Here is an 18,210-nt window from a genome sequence, read left to right on the forward strand (position 1 = left end):
CTGCCCTAACTGCACCAAAGTTGATGTCATAGTTCCTGACATGGTTGTTGCACTTGCAAACAAGTAATACATTGATGTAATAACATATGTATTAAATGATTCACTTTAAGTCTACGGGTTATACGTTTCCTGTTCTTTTCAGTTTTTTGGGCATTGTATTGTATCAACCATGTGCATGAGATGGGACCAAACAAATTCAATGGAGTTGTGGGACAGTGGGCATAGTAGTACAAAACACTTAGTACCATCAAACACAATGGTTCATAGCTGCTCTACTATAACTTGTTCAATGTCATCAGTTGTTTCCTTACCTTACCTTTACCCTAGCCTTGACCGGTCTTTGTTTCTACGGATAGTTTGTTATCTGTAGATAAGCCTGCCGTAAACTACAAAATGCTCAATTGACTAAAAATCCTCATGGACTGTCATAGAAAATTCTGATTTTACCTGAAGATTATATACCTACCCATTGCTGAGCTGGAAAACTAAGAACCCTTTGAGAGGAGTAGGGTCAAAAATTATTAGAACTCACCAGAACTTGTACTTGAAACATGACATTTCAACTTGATACTTGAAGATGGATTTCTCTATCTAAATAAAGAAAGGTCAACAGCTTCCATACAGCATATCCAACAGTACCACTGCTGCCATATAACCATTAACTAATATTTTTCAGCCAAATAATCTACTGTATGGATCACTGGATCAGAGTCAAAGACAGAACAGGCTGATGTCTACACAGTTAAAGTTCAATGTCTGAGGTGGGGGTAACTGTGATAACAATAGGCTCTGAAGTACAGTACGGGAAAACATTCCCATTATTACCTGTTTTATCTCGTATGACCTGGATGTACCGTGGTGATAAACACATCCCAGAGCTTAAGTACCCAGGTCCATGACAGGGAACTTCAAAGGATCCTTCCAGGTGTCAGGTTGAAGCAGACAGTAATACTGTGGGCCTGTTGTGAAAGCTACGCACCGAGAGCTTCAAGATGCTGGGGTACAGTCGGAGTATCTTCCTGGTTCGGACCTGCAGTCGCTTTTTCAGTGTGGAACAGGCCTGTTTCCGCAAGAACCACAACAAATGTACCACTTTGGTTTCCCAGAGATTTGCCTCATATAACTTCAATGTTGTGAGTATACAAGCGCAATGCTGACTTTAAGAATGCTTCATCTAGTTAGAACCAATAAATTAAAGTTTGTTATGTTGCAACAGATGGCAGATCTATAATTGTATTTTGGATCTGCAAATCTCAATCAATGTTTTGGAAAGAGGTTCATACAGTAGAGTATCCTTCACTGGATTTCAATTATGTGCAGTATTCAAGTAGGCAGTGAGCGGTTTAACAGTGACGATGCGATGCATGAATAAGTACAAGTCGACAACCGAAAAGTAACAACGAGAAAATGCCACACGATGGAGCCCTGGAGTAGGTTATAAACAACTGGCTAGGCTGAGTGCAAATGCCTGTGTCGGAAGAAGATATTGCAATTAAGGACACAATGTTCAAGTCAGTATGGATGGGCGTAGCCATACGGTTGGCTATACAAATGTGTCAATTGCGATGTTTATGAGCAATATTTCCTCTATCGAAAAAGGTTTTTTGACTGCTTCTGGAGTTCCAGAACATTTACGCAAACCTCTTGAGTAGGCCTAGCAGAGGACTATCCTACTTTTGAGAAGACCTCCTTAAAAGTTAGAAATGGAAAAGGACACATTTTAATTGCACTGTTACAGTTGAACTCTTGAGTTAACCGTACGAATATAGCCTGCTGTTTATCATGCATTGAGTAGCCTACTAGTTCAGCGTGATAATTAGCATAGGCGAAGGCTAGTAGCAAACAAAACATCTAGACTATCAAGATCAGTAAAACACATAAAACATTTAGGCTAACTATGTGGATGTATGCTGTTGGAGCAGAGCTATTGCCTACTGGAGCGCAGCGTAGATTACTGTTGCACTGACTACAGTGGTCACGTTTCGTAAGCATGGACGTGACATCTAACACGAGACGCCTGGACCCGCCCGATCTGATTCATATGTAATCACGCTGCGCAGACCGGAGGTGTTCCGCTCCTTAAATACCGGGCTGTTGCACTCGCCCGTCACTGCTGCAGAAAAGTTGCATCCAGCGGCTAAGAGGAGAGCCCGTTCGAAGACATTCCTAATCGCCTTCAGTCTTTTCTAAATCACTCAAACCTACAAGGTGAGTTGTTTGCATTAGAAATAGGCTCATTGACAGATGAGCCTATTTCTAGATTTTGCGTAAAATTGCTTTGTCTCAAACATTGAACTTTATACACATATTTTTGTGTGTTGTGTGATAGTGAAAATATGTGTGCTTTCCATAGGGGTGTGTCAGGTTATAAATAATATAATAGATTCTTCATAATTGTGTCTAGAGTAGACTAGCCTATGGAAGTCTAAATGGGAAGTCTTAAACGCGGAACTGGAGGCCTGCCTTTAGTTTGTGCGATGTTGATATGGATGCAGGCCAATTTACCAATCAATGTATGAACAGTGTCACTATCCTGGATTCCAGACGACCAAACACCCGCCACGAGAGGTGATAGAAACAGATGTCATCTGATCATTTAGGAATTTGCGTTTAGAGAACCAGCCACATGAAATTCCGAAGGCTCCGCAACTCGCTGTGAATAACCTGTTGATGAAGGCTAATTGGAAGTGGTGTTCTGTTTGACTGCCTGATGTTTGCTCTGGGGGGAGAACGTTGTTCGTATCAAGTTGTTGCCAGTCGTTTTGCGTTTTTTGAATGGACATCTCAGTCACAACTCGTAATAAATTAGCCCACTTAACAGTAAATGCTTCTCTTCGATGAGTTTTAATAATGGTCGAGGAACGTCTGTCGTATTAATTAGTTACTTGAGGCCTAATGGTTATCTGTGTGTTTTAATCCAGTTGATGGAATACCGTGCTGGCTTTCTACAGTTTAGTAGGTTATCTATTGCTCGAACGCAATGCAGACTACGTGCCCAGATTCTTTAAGAGCATGGAGTGGTTGCGCATAGAAAACCAAGCCCTTCTTGCAAAGCATCCTGGTATTTGTAGTTTCTTGTCTGCTCTCAGCATGGCACGATGAGATGGTCTGTTCTAAAGGCATAATGAGCACACAGTACTGCCAGTACTTTAATGATCAAGACTGTTGATTCACTAAATAATGTTCTCTCTATTTTATTGTGATGCAGTAGGTTTGCATCCCATTTTCTAGCGGTCACAGGGCCTGGACGTCAGATCATTAGTAACTCTCCTTGGAGATCATATAGGCTTGTTGTGGGGTTGTACCAATGTTGTAACTCAGGGAGCTAGCCGTGCACTCCAAGTGTCTGTATTCGATGGCAGGTGTAACATAATTACTTTGTCACTGCTAAATTGGACAGACGTGTGGCCGTTATCATCCAGACTGCCAGGTTACATTTATAACCCAATCTAAGACAATGACTAGATAAGGCCGCAGCATGGCTTTCAGTCTAAAGTCCAAGTCAGGACTGCTGGAGCCTAGGAGTGATATGGATGACCTATAGTGAACATTGACATATGACACCCAGGCAGAGCTTTCTGAGTGCTGCGGGGCCAGACTGACCTAAATGAACCAAGGAGAACTGATCTGTTTGGGAGGTGGTTACAGCTGTCAAATGGCAAATGTTGAGCAAGCTCACGCATTCATACTCGCATGCATGTACACACACTAGCACACAAATGACAACGCATGCAGGCTGTAAAAAGTAGCCAAATGATGTTACTTTTACTAGGCCATCCTTACAAGGGTCGGTACTGTACAACACCACGGTAGAATCTGTGAATCCTTCGCAGACTCATTCTTGGTCTCCATCTGAAATCTGGGGATCAAGGACCGATGACACCTGTGCTTTTGTAAGTACTGAATTCATTGTGTTTAGTTACACATTCCTTTGACCTCAAAAGGCCATCCCATGGGACCTCTCATCACAGATGAGCAGTGTCTAGAGATAACACTGATCATGCTATCACTGAGGTCAGTGCCCTGAGCAAACACAAAAGCAAACTCAATCCTTCTAAACGTGGCTCATTGGTCAGGTTAATGCTTGTGCATTCAGATCTCATAAGGGGAAGAGTAATCATTGGAGTCAGATATCCTGAATGACTTCATTCCCTGCAGTCGTCCTGTTATAACAGTGAGTGCTGGACTGATCAATCAGGTGCAGACTTTACTGTTGCAGCATCCTGGCTGTGTGTGTGTGTGTGTGTACGTGCCTGTAGGCCTACTGGAGCTGTGTGTGTGTGTGTGCGTGTGCGCGTGCGCGTGTGCGTCCGCGTCCGTGCCTGGAGTCCTACAGCAGTTCTCTAGCTCATTAGTCCACAGTAAGCCTCTTCTCAGGGAGAGATAACTGGATGAGTGCTCTGGCCTGGTTCAGGGAAGGTGTGTGGAGCTCATGGCTGGGGTGGAGTAGAGTGGAAGGGGTCTTAAATAGCCCTCTCCTGGGGGAGTTAGAGCCTATTACTCCTCAGAGCTACTTCACTACGTGCCTCTGTCCACACAACACTGAAGGGGCTCAGTCTCCTGGTGATGATGAAAACAGGCCTACAAGCACTTATCTTCCTCGTCCACTTGCAAGTAAATATAGAGCCATGATGACATCCCATGATAGTCAGGGTGGCATGGCAATTGGCAGCAGGGATAGGCAGAGGTTGTGAGATAGGAGTTGCTTTCGAGACCCAGAGTTGCCATCTGGGGAAGGATAAGGGTGGGTGTTAGACTGTTGGATGAATTGGAACTTCCTGTTTGCATTGGGATGTAACTCTCGCATGGATACTCGGATAAGGGAAGCATATTTTCTGTAAAAAGCAGAAAGTCAGCTGCTGAGTTCTGAATTGTGAGAGGGTACTATTAATAGAGTAGTGAGAGGCTCTACGGGATCTCAGATTGGCTGCCGGAAGAAGGAGAAGTGATGTCATAGGCTGATGATGCAGACATGTTGGGATCAAACAGGCACTCACCGTGTATATGACATTTCTCTGTCTCTCACTGTCCCTCTCTCACCTTTTCTCTCTCCCCCTCAGATGTCCACCAAGGAGAAGCTGATCACCCATGTGATGAAGGAGGAGCCTGTGGGCTGCCAGAACAAGGTGACAGTGGTGGGCGTCGGCATGGTGGGCATGGCCTCCGCCATCAGTGTCCTGCTCAAGGTAAGGAAGAGGGATGAGGGGAGGTGTGTGTGAAAGGGTAAAGAGGGATGGGTGAAGGGTCAGAGGAGAGAGGTGGATAGAGGAAGCGGAGGTGGGATGGATGAGGGGAGAGAGGGTTTGGGACGTTTGAGGATTCCAGTCCTGTAGCCAAGAGTGGTTCAGGTCTAGTTACTATTCTGCTAGAGAAGGAACAACCGAGCCCCTTGGGGACAACACTGATGAGTGGAGAGAGAGACCTAGGGTCAAGGGCCCCTAGCCATTGTGTTGTATTTCCAGTCCAGCCTCTGTGCTTATTTTCAGTCTGTATGACACAGTGCTGTAAGAGGTACTGAAGGTCAGCTGTTACTGTTATACGCTCTGAGATTAATTGTGTTGGTCTGTTAGCATAACAACTAGAGAGCAGTCGCCCTTAAAGATGTGTGTGTGTGTGTGTGTGTGTGTGTGTGTGTTCAGGACCTGTGTGATGAGCTGGCCCTGGTTGACGTGATGGTGGACAAGCTGAAGGGCGAGGTCATGGACCTGCAGCATGGATCCCTCTTCCTCAAGACACACAAGATCGTGGCCGACAAAGGTGAGAGGTCTTCAGCATACAGAGTACACCCCTGACCAGGTCCACCCCAACCAGTTTCACCCCAACTATGTCCCTGCCATTTAGGTCCACACCAACCAGTGTCTGTAGTCCTGTTGTGGGGCTGAGCCTGTTGCTGTTGTTTCCTAGACTACAGCGTGACCGCCAACTCCAAGGTGGTGGTGGTGACGGCCGGGGCTCGCCAGCAGGAAGGAGAGAGCCGTCTCAACCTGGTGCAGCGCAACGTCGACATCTTCAAGTTCATCATCCCCAACATCGTCAAGTACAGTCCCAACTGCATCCTTCTGGTGGTCTCCAACCCAGGTGAGAGGGAAGGGGGGGAGATAGGGGTTGGAGGGAGGGGGATGGTGGAGGGAGGGGAGAGAGGAGTATGGAGAGAGAGAAACAGATTTTTCTGGGAGGGGAGAGGAAGTAGGAAGTGTGATGCACTAAGGCTGAGGGAGTGCTTACAGTTTTAGTGCTAAACTTGAGACCCCCTCCCCCCTCAGTGGACATCCTGACCTACGTCGCCTGGAAGCTGAGCGGTTTCCCACGCCACCGTGTGATTGGCTCCGGCACCAACCTGGACTCGGCCCGTTTCCGCCACCTGATGGGAGAGAAGCTGCACATCCACCCCTCCTCCTGCCATGGCTGGGTCATCGGAGAGCACGGGGACTCCAGCGGTATGTCTGACCACTCCCAGCGGCTGGCTGGATGGTTTTGGCTGGTCTGTCTTAGCGAGAGAGAGAAGCATTGTCCACTATGCTAACTGACTGTCTCTTTCCCCTCCAGTGCCTGTGTGGAGTGGTGTGAACGTTGCCGGCGTTTCCCTGCAGGCTCTCAACCCACAGATGGGCTCCGATGACGACAAAGAGTCCTGGAAAGACGTCCACAGGATGGTGGTTGACAGGTGAGGTGGCAGGGTCCAAACTTAACAAACAATCCCTGGTAGATAATCAGCAGAGAAGGTAGAACATTGATCACAGGCTTAATCGCACAGATTCAGGGTTGGGAGGTGGAGTGAGGAGGAATTTGAGCTATGCAAGCCAGGACGAATGCTTTGGCTAGCACACAGTACACCATTGTTTGAAAAGCTTATTGCCAACTAGCAAGCAGGTCCAATGTAGAGGTTTTGTAGAAGAATGCTCACCTCGAGAAAAGTCCCCAGCTACCATCCACACCATTTTTCACTTGCCCCCTTGACAAACTCTACAACCATGCTGTTTTTAATGTATTAGATAATCATTCAATCATTAATAGGCTTTATGATACAGTAATATCCAACCTATGATAGTGGAGTTTGTCATCAAAACTGTCTGTGTCAGCCATCATGTTGTTTTTAACATGGCATATCTCTTCTTCCCTCGTTCAATTTAATTTCCTGTTATATCTCTCTCTCTTTCTCCTTTGCGCTCCATTTTTTCCCCTCCTTTCATCCTTTGCTCTCTCAGTGCCTACGAGGTGATCAAGCTGAAGGGCTACACCTCCTGGGCTATTGGCATGTCTGTGGCTGACCTGGTGGAGAGCATCACGAAGAACATGCACAAAGTCCACCCTGTGTCCACTCTGGTCAATGTAAGTCTGTACGCACACACACACGCCTGCTCTATAAGCTGTTCTAACCTGAGTTACCAACCCCATCCACCCAACCGGCAACTGTCTCATACTGTCTCCCTCCACCCTTTGTGCCCCACGCCTGGCCTCCCTCTCAGGGCATGCACGGGGTGAAGGATGAGGTGTTCCTGAGTGTCCCCTGCGTCCTCGGAAACAGCGGGCTGACGGACGTCATCCACATGACCCTGAAGCCCGAAGAGGAGAAGCAGCTGATCAAAAGCGCTGAGACCCTGTGGAGCGTGCAGAAGGAGCTCGCCCTGTGAGGAGCTCTCTCTCCCTCTCTATCACACACACACACACACACACCTTACGTCCACGCACAAAAGATACACCTCTACAGTGTCTATCCCCCCCCCCTCCCCAAGCCCTACTAGCTTCCTTAATGTACCCATGACCCTTGACCCCTACCAGAGACGGTGAATGAGGCCTCTTATGTATTTGTGGGGCGGGATCATGTAGCGTATCCAACAGGAGGTTAACATCAGCTCAGGATGTTTGTTTTGGCATGAGATTCACAGGTGTCATTTCCCCTCTCTACCCCCCCCCCCCCCCTCCTTCCCCTCTCTCTCCCTCTGAGACCTTCTGTGAGTCCTCTCAGCAGATCTAACCTGTAGACCTTAAGCTGCCCACAGCTGTGTGTCTGCCGGAGGGGGGGGGAGGGGGTCTCTGTGTACAAGCATCCCAAGGCCCTGGCTTACCTTGCAAAACAAACGGACGTGTCGCTTACTGCCGTCTCCCTGCTCCTCGTCTTTGTCACACTCCATACTCCATGTACCGTGTGTGCGTACATCCTGTAGACATTAGTTTTGTTTGTGAATGAATGTATCGTGTGACGCCTCTCGTGGTCAGGTGGGCCTGGCCTCCCCTTTTCTCTCTATTGAACGTCGCGTGTTCATCGAGGCTTCTCCGTGTTCTCTATGCAGCAGTATTCTACACAGAACACCACAGGCTGCCATTTTGTGCAGTAACCGTGAGTGCACTAATGGTGCTCAAGTCTTTCTGTAGGGAAAGGCTGACTGTGGTTTGTTCGTATAGGTTTAAGGGCATTGGGCTTAAAACACTGCCAGCTACAGTAACTACCTGCTGTCTCTTTGTCACTGCACACGTTCAGAAACAGAGAATCAATGGGAGCCTGTGCCATGGCCTTGACGCTGACCAGATGGCACAATCCATATTTGTTTGTAACCGATTGTGGCATTTCTGCTTGACGTGTTGTTTGTGCTTCTGTACACCATAAATACCCTCCATTTTTTTGTAGTGATTATTTCGCCACCTTGTCTTTGGGTAGGAGAACCCAGCCAGGTGTTTGCAAACTCATGTACTGTATCTGTGACAACACTGGCCACAAGGCAACAGTATTCATTGTGTTGAGACTGAATGCTGAGCTGTCGCAATACTTCTCCTGTCAGTTCCCTTTCTGGCTTGTGACACTGTCAAGGATGCTGGATGTTGAACTTGCTCCACCATCAAATAAAAAAAGATTTGAATGACAATTCAGGCCTCTTTATCTGTGTCTGTGAAAGAGGGCGATTTTATTGGGCATGTGCATAAATGTAGCTGGTCTTCATGCACAGCAGTGTGTGGGAAGAGCAAAACCACAAAGAAATCCTACATTAGACTTGTCAAATCAGATATTTTTATTGTATCGATTTACATAAAATCTACAAATAAAAAAACTGATGTCCTACAGACGAAACAATACCCAACAGTAAACCTACTTATCATACAATCCAAAGTGCATTTAGTAAAAAGATAACTTTAAAGGAGACCTGTTTGTATACTCGATATGAGTTAACTTTTGATTAGTACAATATTTTTGCCATGTCAACCACCACTTCCGTCTAGCCTGTCACGGTGGCTGTGAGCTTGGAGTGAACCATAAAACAAAGCTACCTAATAACAAAAGGGAAGTAGGTGTATAGAAGAAAGTATAAATTATTTTCAGCTTGCTGCCTTTGAGAAACGGGTCAGTTGAGACGCTCTCAGCACCTTTAGAACAGAGATGCCAAGAGAGGAGCTGGGCAGTCGGAGGCTTCTATCCACTGTGCATGATTAAATGGTAGGTCTGTTCACACTGAGGAACTGAGCAGGTCAGCTGACTGGCCATTCAGGAAGTTCTCCAGCCCCTGGCGGACGGGAGAAAGGGAGCGAGGGAGGACGGTCGACCGGGGACTCCCATTCGAGGCTTCCCACACGAGAGTGAGGAATCAGGAAAGGTTCAAAGCTGTCTCAGTCTGCCTGCCTGTTGATGAACACTGGTCCTATAGACCCTCCCTGTCCTCCGCCCTCTCCCTCTGTCCTTCAGAGCCAGAGTGTAATCTTTCCTCTATGGAGACCTGAGTGATACAGTCCTCCTATAGTACCAGTAAAACCAAGAATGCAAGGTCATCGTCACACAAACAGGGAAGGATCTACGCCCCCTCCCACTCCCACACACACAATGCCAGCATCCTGGGACTGCGGCGCTTTGTGTTCGAAATCCCATCTGATGTAAAGAGAGACGAGTGCCTTTCACTGTGACTGGACATACAAAGCTCATCCCCGGCTTTCGCACTTCATGATAACAGATGATGGCTTTGACTTAATGATGTAATGCCTTACAGCCGGACCATAGCCTCTATGACAACCTGAATCTCTGGCCTGAGCACAATGCATATAGACACATTATAGCATTATATCTGTTTGCTGCGGGAACTTGGAGTTGGTACGTTTGGTCAAACAGGAGCAGAATCAGAATGATACACATGGCCAATATTCAACTTCCATTGGTTTGATTTCTAGTCTGCTGAGGTAAATCCACCGTTTGGTTTCCTGTCCAACCAGCTCAGCACTTCCCTCAAGGACGAGGGGGATTCAGGAGAGAAGTACCCACACAGGCAGGAGAGAGCAGGGTCAGATAAAGAGAAGGAGAGAGAGAGAAGGAGAGAGAGAGAGAGAGAGAGAGAGAGAGAGAGAGGAGAGAGAGATGTGGACATAGGACAGGACGAAAAGTTGTACAGACAAAAAGAGAGAGGGGACCGAAGGTAAGAACGTGCGTATGTAAGAATGTCCACCGGGGTCAGTAGAGGTCACTGAGGCCTGCGGTCTTGCGGGCTTTCTGCATGAGGGCTCGGAGCTGGAACTGCTTCCTGGAGAGCAGGCGGACATGCTGACGGGGGGGAGGGGGGGGAAGAGAGGCGTTAAGAAACACACCTCTGTTGGAAGCGACATTGAAATGAAAGCGTGTGTGTCTGTCTGTGTGTGTGTATGCATTACCTTGAGGAAGACCTCCAGGTCGATGACTCCCCTGCGCAGCGCCTCTCCCAGGTAGAAGATGGTGTCCTCGATGGCGTTCTCCTCGGCGTACAGGTTCAGGATCTGCTTGTAGAGGGGCGCCGTGGGGACTATGACGTCATCGATGTCGTTGTTTTCGGACTGGTTTTCCATCTTCTCCAGGGCCTCGCTCAGCTCCTCGTCCTTCTTCTTAAGCAAGTCAATGTTCCGGTCCACCTCGGACTGACCACAGACAGATTGGACGATGAGATATTGACAACACGATAATACCGAGACAATGGGTACGGCATTGGGTGAGACCCAGTAGAGAGAGAGAGAGAACCAGATGGAGGGAGTTGGAGGGGCCTCACCACTTCCTGGTCCAGGCGAGAGACCATCTCCTCTAGCTTCTGGTGGCCCTTCTTCAGGTCCTCCTCGGTCCTCTTCAGAGCGTCCAGCTCAGCCTGGGCCCGGTCCATCTCCTCCTTCATCCTCCAGCGCAGCTTGTCGCTCACCGCTGAGATCAGAGAGGCGCGGATGGTGTCCTCACCGATGGTCCCGTCCCTGCTAGGACCTGGGGGGGGGGGGGGGGTAGACGACACAAGATAAGTCTTATTAGCTTAAAATGCTAGACAACAACACAAGCTTCACTTATCTCTAACTGTTAATACACTGGGAGGATTAGGTGTCCTTGTTTGGAGGTTGGTGCAGGTGATTGAGTCTCTAGTGCCACAGGACAGTAGGTTGACAAACCAGAGACAGACTGGAGCATGGGACAGACATGGGACAAAGGCCAGGAATATGGACATAAGTAAGCCAGGGACAGAAAGAGTCAAGAACAGATCTGTGTCCCTGCTCAGGTCTGTGTTCAGTCTATTCAATATCAAAAGCAGCAGGCTGGAGTCAGCATTGTGAATGTCATGGTTAATCTCAGCTCGGAACACTGAAGGTTCGGCAGGCAACCTTATCTCCTCTCCACTCTTCCCCAGCTCCTAAATATAGGAGCGCTACCAAAACACCCCGCACACACTGATCTGGAGCCAGCTTCGCATGTACCGTCCCATATCATCAACAGGCTGTGGGGTGGAGGTAACTGATCCCAGGTCTGTGGTTACAAGCCTCGCCCTCCCAGGTCTTATAAATAGCCCAGAGTGAGGAGGGGCGTTGTGATGAGAGGACCTGGGCGGTGGCCAGGGACTTTGGCGTTTGGACCCCCCCCTTCACTCTTTGGCCTTTTGTGGCCCCCACTCTGGTTACAGCCGCGACCTTTCAAAGGCTGCCGGGCACTCCAGAGGGGTCCTGCTGCTGCGTTTCTGACCCAGACAGAAAGGCTATGGTGTGGGAGCAGGGTCAAGAAAAAGGTCAAAGGGCCATGAATGATAGTCATTGTCCTTCAAATCTATCACTGACCGTACACTGCTTAGGTCTCCTCATTAAAAGACGTACTGACTCTTAACCTACTTACCTGGTAGTGAGTACATGTTTGAAGCAGAAGTATAAATGTAAACCATAGTCTTATACTGTTGGGTGGATATGCAGAGGGGTGGGCTTGCATTGAGTTATTCAAAACCCCAACTCATCTAACCAGGAAGTGGTGTGACTTCATACATACCGACAGTGGAGACGGGAGGCTGGGGGTTGTAGTGTGTAGGGCCACCCGTGGCAGGGTAGGAGTTTCCTCCAGGATACTGGTAGGCCGGGTAACCACTACACACAATAACACAAATGTTTTAGTTACATACACATGCTCCATTCTAAACACATGTATAGATCACATTAGATGACCCAAAAAGTCATCATTTCATTCAAATCAAGATGCAATGCAATTTAAAATCTTAAATATCTCTGAGATTTAAACCAAGGGCTAACACCATTGCAAACGGAGTAGCAAGCTCATCGTGAGAATTTTTATTACCAGCTAGATTCACACAGTCATGTTTCTGTTGACAAGAAGCTTACGTAACCACATACATGTCAGAACTGGTTTGAGGAGAGTGAGATGCAAGGTGGAGGTGTATGGAGGAGGACAGAAAGGGGGTTGACAAACAGCTTACCCTGGGTTGGGGTTTGGACCATAAGGTGAGACTGCAGGCATACCAGGCATGTAGGATGCTGTTAAGGGGAAGCAAAGGTACAGTCAGAGCTCAGCTGACCAACACAATCTACTTCTTACTCACTAGACAGTGTGTGAGCGCCGTCTGGTGTCAGAGGATGGAACTACACATCATTAATAAAAGCTTTTCTTTAACTGTATTAATGTGTTGGATTAGCAGACATTAATCCAAAGCAACGCACAGGGGGGTATTCAAACCTACGACTTCTTGATCTGCATTCAAATGCTCTACCACAGATATATAACTCGTGTTCGTAAATCAGTGGCTCACATTTGAGGGTAAAACTAGTCTTTCTTTTTGGGGACTTAGCATTAACACGACAGGCAGAGTGAGCATTAGAAGGAGAAATCACTGACGGTTTGGGGGTCCTGCCGCCTGGAAGGCTTGGTAGGGGGCCTGGGTGGTGGGCCGTGAGAAGACGGGGGGCTCCTCCCCAAACACGACGATCATCACCTGGATCAGGCCGTACAGGTCTGACTGGGGCTGGGGGGAACACACACTCACACAGTCACTCTATGAGGTTTCAAACACGTGGTGTTGAATTGCTAATCCACAAATGCAACAGCACTGCGTTTCGTCAGCTGTGAAACAATTTATGTTTATTTTTATACAGTTTGTTATATTCAAAGTCAGATTCAAAATGCTTCATTTATTCAGATATTTCCTAGCTGCTCTTGAATGGGCTTCTACATTTTACTGAAACACATGAACTTCCTTCAGCATCAATAAAGTGAACTGTATTTAAATACACAACATTCCATGCAAATGTTGTCAAATGTTTACGACTCGGGTTTAGTGCAGGTTGTGGACTGCTTTGACATAGTGCTTGACGAAAGACAATAAAAGAGTTGTAAGGCATTAGCTAGCGTTTTTACTTACATGTTTCCACTCGTGAAGGTAGGGCAGGTAGATCTTTCCATTGGCATCTATGTGTTTGCCAGTCTTGATCATCATAGCACTGGTGGGCTTGACAAAGCAAATGGGAGGGTTGTAGGGATACGTGTCCAGGAGCCAAAGACACACTGGGATGTTGTAGACATTGCCTGTCAGATAAGAGAGAAACAGTGCAACATATATCATCATAAAAAAACACAGGTAACCGTAAAAACAGGAAAATGTTTAGCACTAGTGTTTATTTTATTTTTATTTCGTTTTCAATCAACTGAGACTCCACCTCTACCACCATACCTCTGTAGCTCACTGGCACTGTTCCAGTCAAACTCATCAGGTCTCTTGTGGAGCCATCATTGAACACTGAAAGAGAGAGATTGACAAAGACTATTAGCTGTGTAAGCTGGAACATTGTGATGAGCAAGCTCTTCAGGGATTTACAGCCATGGTTGGGACATTGAAAAATGAAACTTTACCATAGGCGTCCATGACAGGTTTCAAGTCTTTATATTGGGATATAACATTGGTTATCTCTCGGACAGTCAAATCTCTATATTTGTATTGCTGAAAAACAGAAAGACAAACATAACATGAGTTTCTTTGCTAGCAAACATTAAACTTTCACCGTTTACGGTTTCACTGGCTTTATACATTTACATTTAGTCATTTAGCAGACGCTCTTATCCAGAGCGATTTACAGTAAGTACAGGGACATTCCCCCCGAGGCAAGTAGGGTGAAGTGCCTTGCCCAAGGACACAACGTCATTTGCACGGCCGGGAATCGAACCAGCAACCTTCGGATTACTGGCTCAATTCCCTAATCGCTCAGCCACCTGATTCCCGTCCACATTTTACTTGCTAGTTTGCTTCGTTACTAGATCGGAAGCAATGTTCTGGAAATAAATTGATGTTAGAGCCCCAAATAACCAAGCTACACACGTTTGTCTTTTACACGTAATTCCACTTGAGCACAAAAGTTGTCATAAATGACTTCCCTAGCTAACTCCAGCTAACCTGGCGTGTTTAATATGCTCGAAGAGTCGCTGCAGGCTAACAGTTGGCTAGCGACCTATTGTCAATCGTTAAGTCTACTGATGTAGTTATTTGTGTCAGATCCTATTTTTGATTTCTCACCTTTAGCATTTTCTTCAGGGCACCTTCGTTGACAACTGCCATGGTTGGTGATATGATAGTATGTCTTCTTCCCAATGAACTATAGCAAGCTAGCGAGCTAGCTAATGCTAAGCAAGTGTTGGATTGCCAACTAGCAAGCCCAGCCCAGGGCCCGGAACTAAGTAGAACAAGGCCCGTCGGCGATCGCAAAAGTAAGACCAGCTGGGTTCTATGGAATAAAACTGTTTTATTTATATTTTCTTATTTTCCTGTCGGCCAAGCGGTCTAAGTTTATGACAAATCACAGAAATGTCACGATAAAAAATTCCAGCTGCTGCGATAGAGGTGGTCAACAACAACAGAGCTTTTCCGGTAGCCCTACCATACTGTATCCGGTCCTCTTGTTACACATTCCGTGTAACAAAAGGACCAGTGTTGAAGACCAGGAATCAGCCCTCAACAGTCAAATCATTATGGATCAGGGCATCAATAAACTCATAAACTTATTCAGAATCCTTCTCCACCGATAAATACTCATTACATAATTTTAATCAAATATATATGAGAAATTAAGAGATTAATTCATGCAAAAGGTTACCCCAATATGAATGGATGTATTGGAATATCAATGTACAAACAATCCTACTGATGTCAATATGTACACAAATTAGGTCAGGGGTAATGCTTTAATATCAAGCATTCTCATTATTCCTTGAAACGAGTGGTTTGTACAGGTACCAAATTATTTCCCAAATATAAAAGGAATGTCCTGAGCTTTTCTATAGTCTGTAGTGCAGTTATCAAATATTCAGTTATCAGACACTATCCAAGCAATGTATGTTTTATAATGCCTGTTTCATAATTTTTCCACAATTCATGTTTTGTATCTTATTTTTATGCTAGTATTATGACATTTCAGATACTCAAAAAGCAGCAGCTTCAAGGCCAGAGACCGGTGTCAAATTGAAAAGAAAACCTCTAATGCTTGTTATCACATGCTAGAAATATTCAATGGTATATTTAACATGCAATATTCCTCAGAACATAAAAAAGTTACTAGCAGTTAGATTCGTTGTCTTCCTGGAAAGGAGGATCATCTTCACTGATCAAAGATGTGTAGGAAGTTCCTGGGTCTGAACTCGCCCCTGTGTATCTCTGGGATTGTTGTGAACCTTGGGAAAAGAAATTTTCCATAACTAGAAGTCTTTTACACAAATGTGTCAGAGTTACAAGACATGAACACACTGTAAGACAGAAGAGTCTTCTGAATGTTTTCCAAAGTTGAATCTGAATTTTCTGAACCTTGCTCTCATATCCAGCTGGATGAGTCTTTCTTATCAGTCTCTGCATTTATCTAGTGCAGGGTCAGAGATGTTTGTGCAAGTGTGTGTGTTTGTGTGCACGTGTGTGTGGTCAGAGAGTGGTGGATGTTTAATTGTGTGTGTAAGACTCACAAATAGCTTGATCAGGTTCTGCACCCGGCCTAATACACAAAGGAGGAATCTCTCCAAATATTGCAGACATCACTTGGACCAGGCTGAACAGATCACAATCAGTCTGAAAAGGGTGCAGATACCTGTTTAAATGGTGTCAAAATAAACATGTCCTGCATCCTGACATAAACATCTGCAAGTCTGCTGAGTCATAGATGTGACCACATCCAGGCTTAGAGACGTCAATTACACAACGCAACCCATCAAGTTTATTCAGTGTTCTCACGGTAAGTAAACCATAGCAGACCCCAACAATGCATTTTGAAACCTTTTTCCAGTTTTGAGTGCATGCTACATGAGCCATGATGACCTTTAAAATGATCTAGCACAGTACACTCCGCAACATACAAAGGTTAAACATTGCACCCACGTGTTTCCACTCCTGTAGGTAAGGTAGAAGGACTTCTCCATTGCTGTTGATGTGTCTGCTTCTCACAATCATCATCTCCTGGGTAGGTTTAACATAGCACATGGGAGCCGACCTCGGGTAACTCTCTTCCAACCATAGTTGCACTGGGATGTTGTACGTTTGACCTACACCAAAGGCAGTGAAACAAATTGGGACACTGAATCTCTAAATACTCAAATTAACATGCTTCATTTTCAAAATTGTTCTAAGATCTAATAGAGAATAATGGACAATAACAGGGAACCGAGGTTGGCTTGCAACATAAGTTGTTTGTTTCTGCATTGGAGAGTGAACTGGACAGTATGGCTTTATGGTGCTTCTAGTGTCCTTAGTCAAAGAGGGTGATGTCATGCAGGATAGACACAGTTCTTGGTTACCATTAAACGTGACAGGAATGGTTCCTGTTAGGCTCATCAAGTCCCTCACACTCCCATCGTTGAAAACTGTAGAAGCAGGACATAGTCAGTTTAAATGTCAGTGTATATGTTGGTTCACAAAATGCCATACAACTCCTGAGAGATCATGTCCTACCACAAGACAATCCGCACAGTATAGGTCAAGGCCGTAATCATAATTTATTCAAATCTGGTCAAAATGTCCCCCCCAATATATTGATATAAAAATATAAATGTGCTACGCTACAACAGGCAACCACGCACGCTATCCGAAATTATCATAAAAAATGTAATTTGTCTCCCCAATGTTGACTCCATGGCTACGGCCTTGGTATCGGTCATAATAGGGTAAAAACAGGAAGATAGTCACCATATTTATCCATCGTGGCCTGGAGACCTTTGCACTGGGAAAGTGCAACCCATATTTCTAATGCAACATGTTTCCTGTGATTATAAGTCTAGATAGAAGGAAGTACGTATCAGGCAACAAAAACGAGTCAAAGGTTTTGACAAAGTCAAGTCATGGAATACATAACCCTATCCCATAGGGTATAGGTTTTTTTGCCCATTTGTTTTGATGGGATCAAGTAACCTGTTTAGTAGAAAAACTGAATAAACATACATTTATTAGTGTCACCACAAGCTGTTATTGCTATTCACCTGACAAGAATACAGTATTCAGTTAAATACTACACGTCTATTTTCAAACAAATACACTCCTACCTTAGGTAGCATTTTCCGTAGTGCGTCCAGATTATCATAACCCATGATTATGTATAGTTGAATATTCAGACAGGATCCTACTTCTGTTTGGCTTGTAGTTTAACATCAACCCACCAGTGTTTTTCCTTCATCTTACCATTGTTTTATTGTCCATGGTTTATGGATAACCTCTGTCAACCAATCAGCTAGCCTCACAATTACATCACATCATTTAAAATGGCGTACACTAGTGAGCTGTTTGAGGTTAATTGAATACTGTTATCAAACAACTGTCTCCTAATGACCTACATTAATCTGTACTTTCGTGATCTACTCTCTCAGGACATGGTTGGGGTCAGGGGTGTTTAATATGTTAGAGCTTTTACTCCACAGCCTATATTCTAAGCTAACAAGCAGTTCAGTCTTTTACTGTACAAATCTTACACAGTTAACACAACATCTCTCACATAGAA

General features: G+C 45.5%; 2 protein-coding genes across 2 annotated transcripts; one reads left to right on the plus strand and one right to left on the minus strand.

Moving 5' to 3' along the window:
* Nucleotides 1–2,049: 2,049 nt before the first annotated feature.
* ldha (lactate dehydrogenase A4) lies at nucleotides 2,050–8,861 on the plus strand. The gene is made up of 8 exons (XM_067235311.1): nucleotides 2,050–2,208; nucleotides 5,061–5,186; nucleotides 5,640–5,757; nucleotides 5,905–6,078; nucleotides 6,264–6,437; nucleotides 6,547–6,664; nucleotides 7,206–7,329; nucleotides 7,467–8,861. The coding sequence occupies exons 2-8, from the start codon at nucleotides 5,061–5,063 to the stop codon at nucleotides 7,629–7,631; spliced, it is 999 nt and encodes a 332-aa protein (XP_067091412.1). The 5' UTR covers nucleotides 2,050–2,208; the 3' UTR covers nucleotides 7,632–8,861.
* A 75-nt stretch (nucleotides 8,862–8,936) lies between these two features.
* LOC136942415 (tumor susceptibility gene 101 protein-like) lies at nucleotides 8,937–15,253 on the minus strand. The gene is made up of 10 exons (XM_067235310.1): nucleotides 14,760–15,253; nucleotides 14,102–14,189; nucleotides 13,923–13,988; nucleotides 13,614–13,777; nucleotides 13,091–13,217; nucleotides 12,675–12,732; nucleotides 12,233–12,327; nucleotides 10,992–11,194; nucleotides 10,624–10,863; nucleotides 8,937–10,516 (listed from the first exon to the last, which is right to left on the minus strand). The coding sequence occupies exons 1-10, from the start codon at nucleotides 14,799–14,801 to the stop codon at nucleotides 10,427–10,429; spliced, it is 1,173 nt and encodes a 390-aa protein (XP_067091411.1). The 5' UTR covers nucleotides 14,802–15,253; the 3' UTR covers nucleotides 8,937–10,426.
* Between the last annotated feature and the right edge of the window lie 2,957 nt (nucleotides 15,254–18,210).

Source organism: Osmerus mordax, chromosome 4, assembly GCF_038355195.1.
Source record: "Osmerus mordax isolate fOsmMor3 chromosome 4, fOsmMor3.pri, whole genome shotgun sequence".
In the NCBI taxonomy this organism is placed as follows: Eukaryota; Metazoa; Chordata; class Actinopteri; order Osmeriformes; family Osmeridae; genus Osmerus; species Osmerus mordax.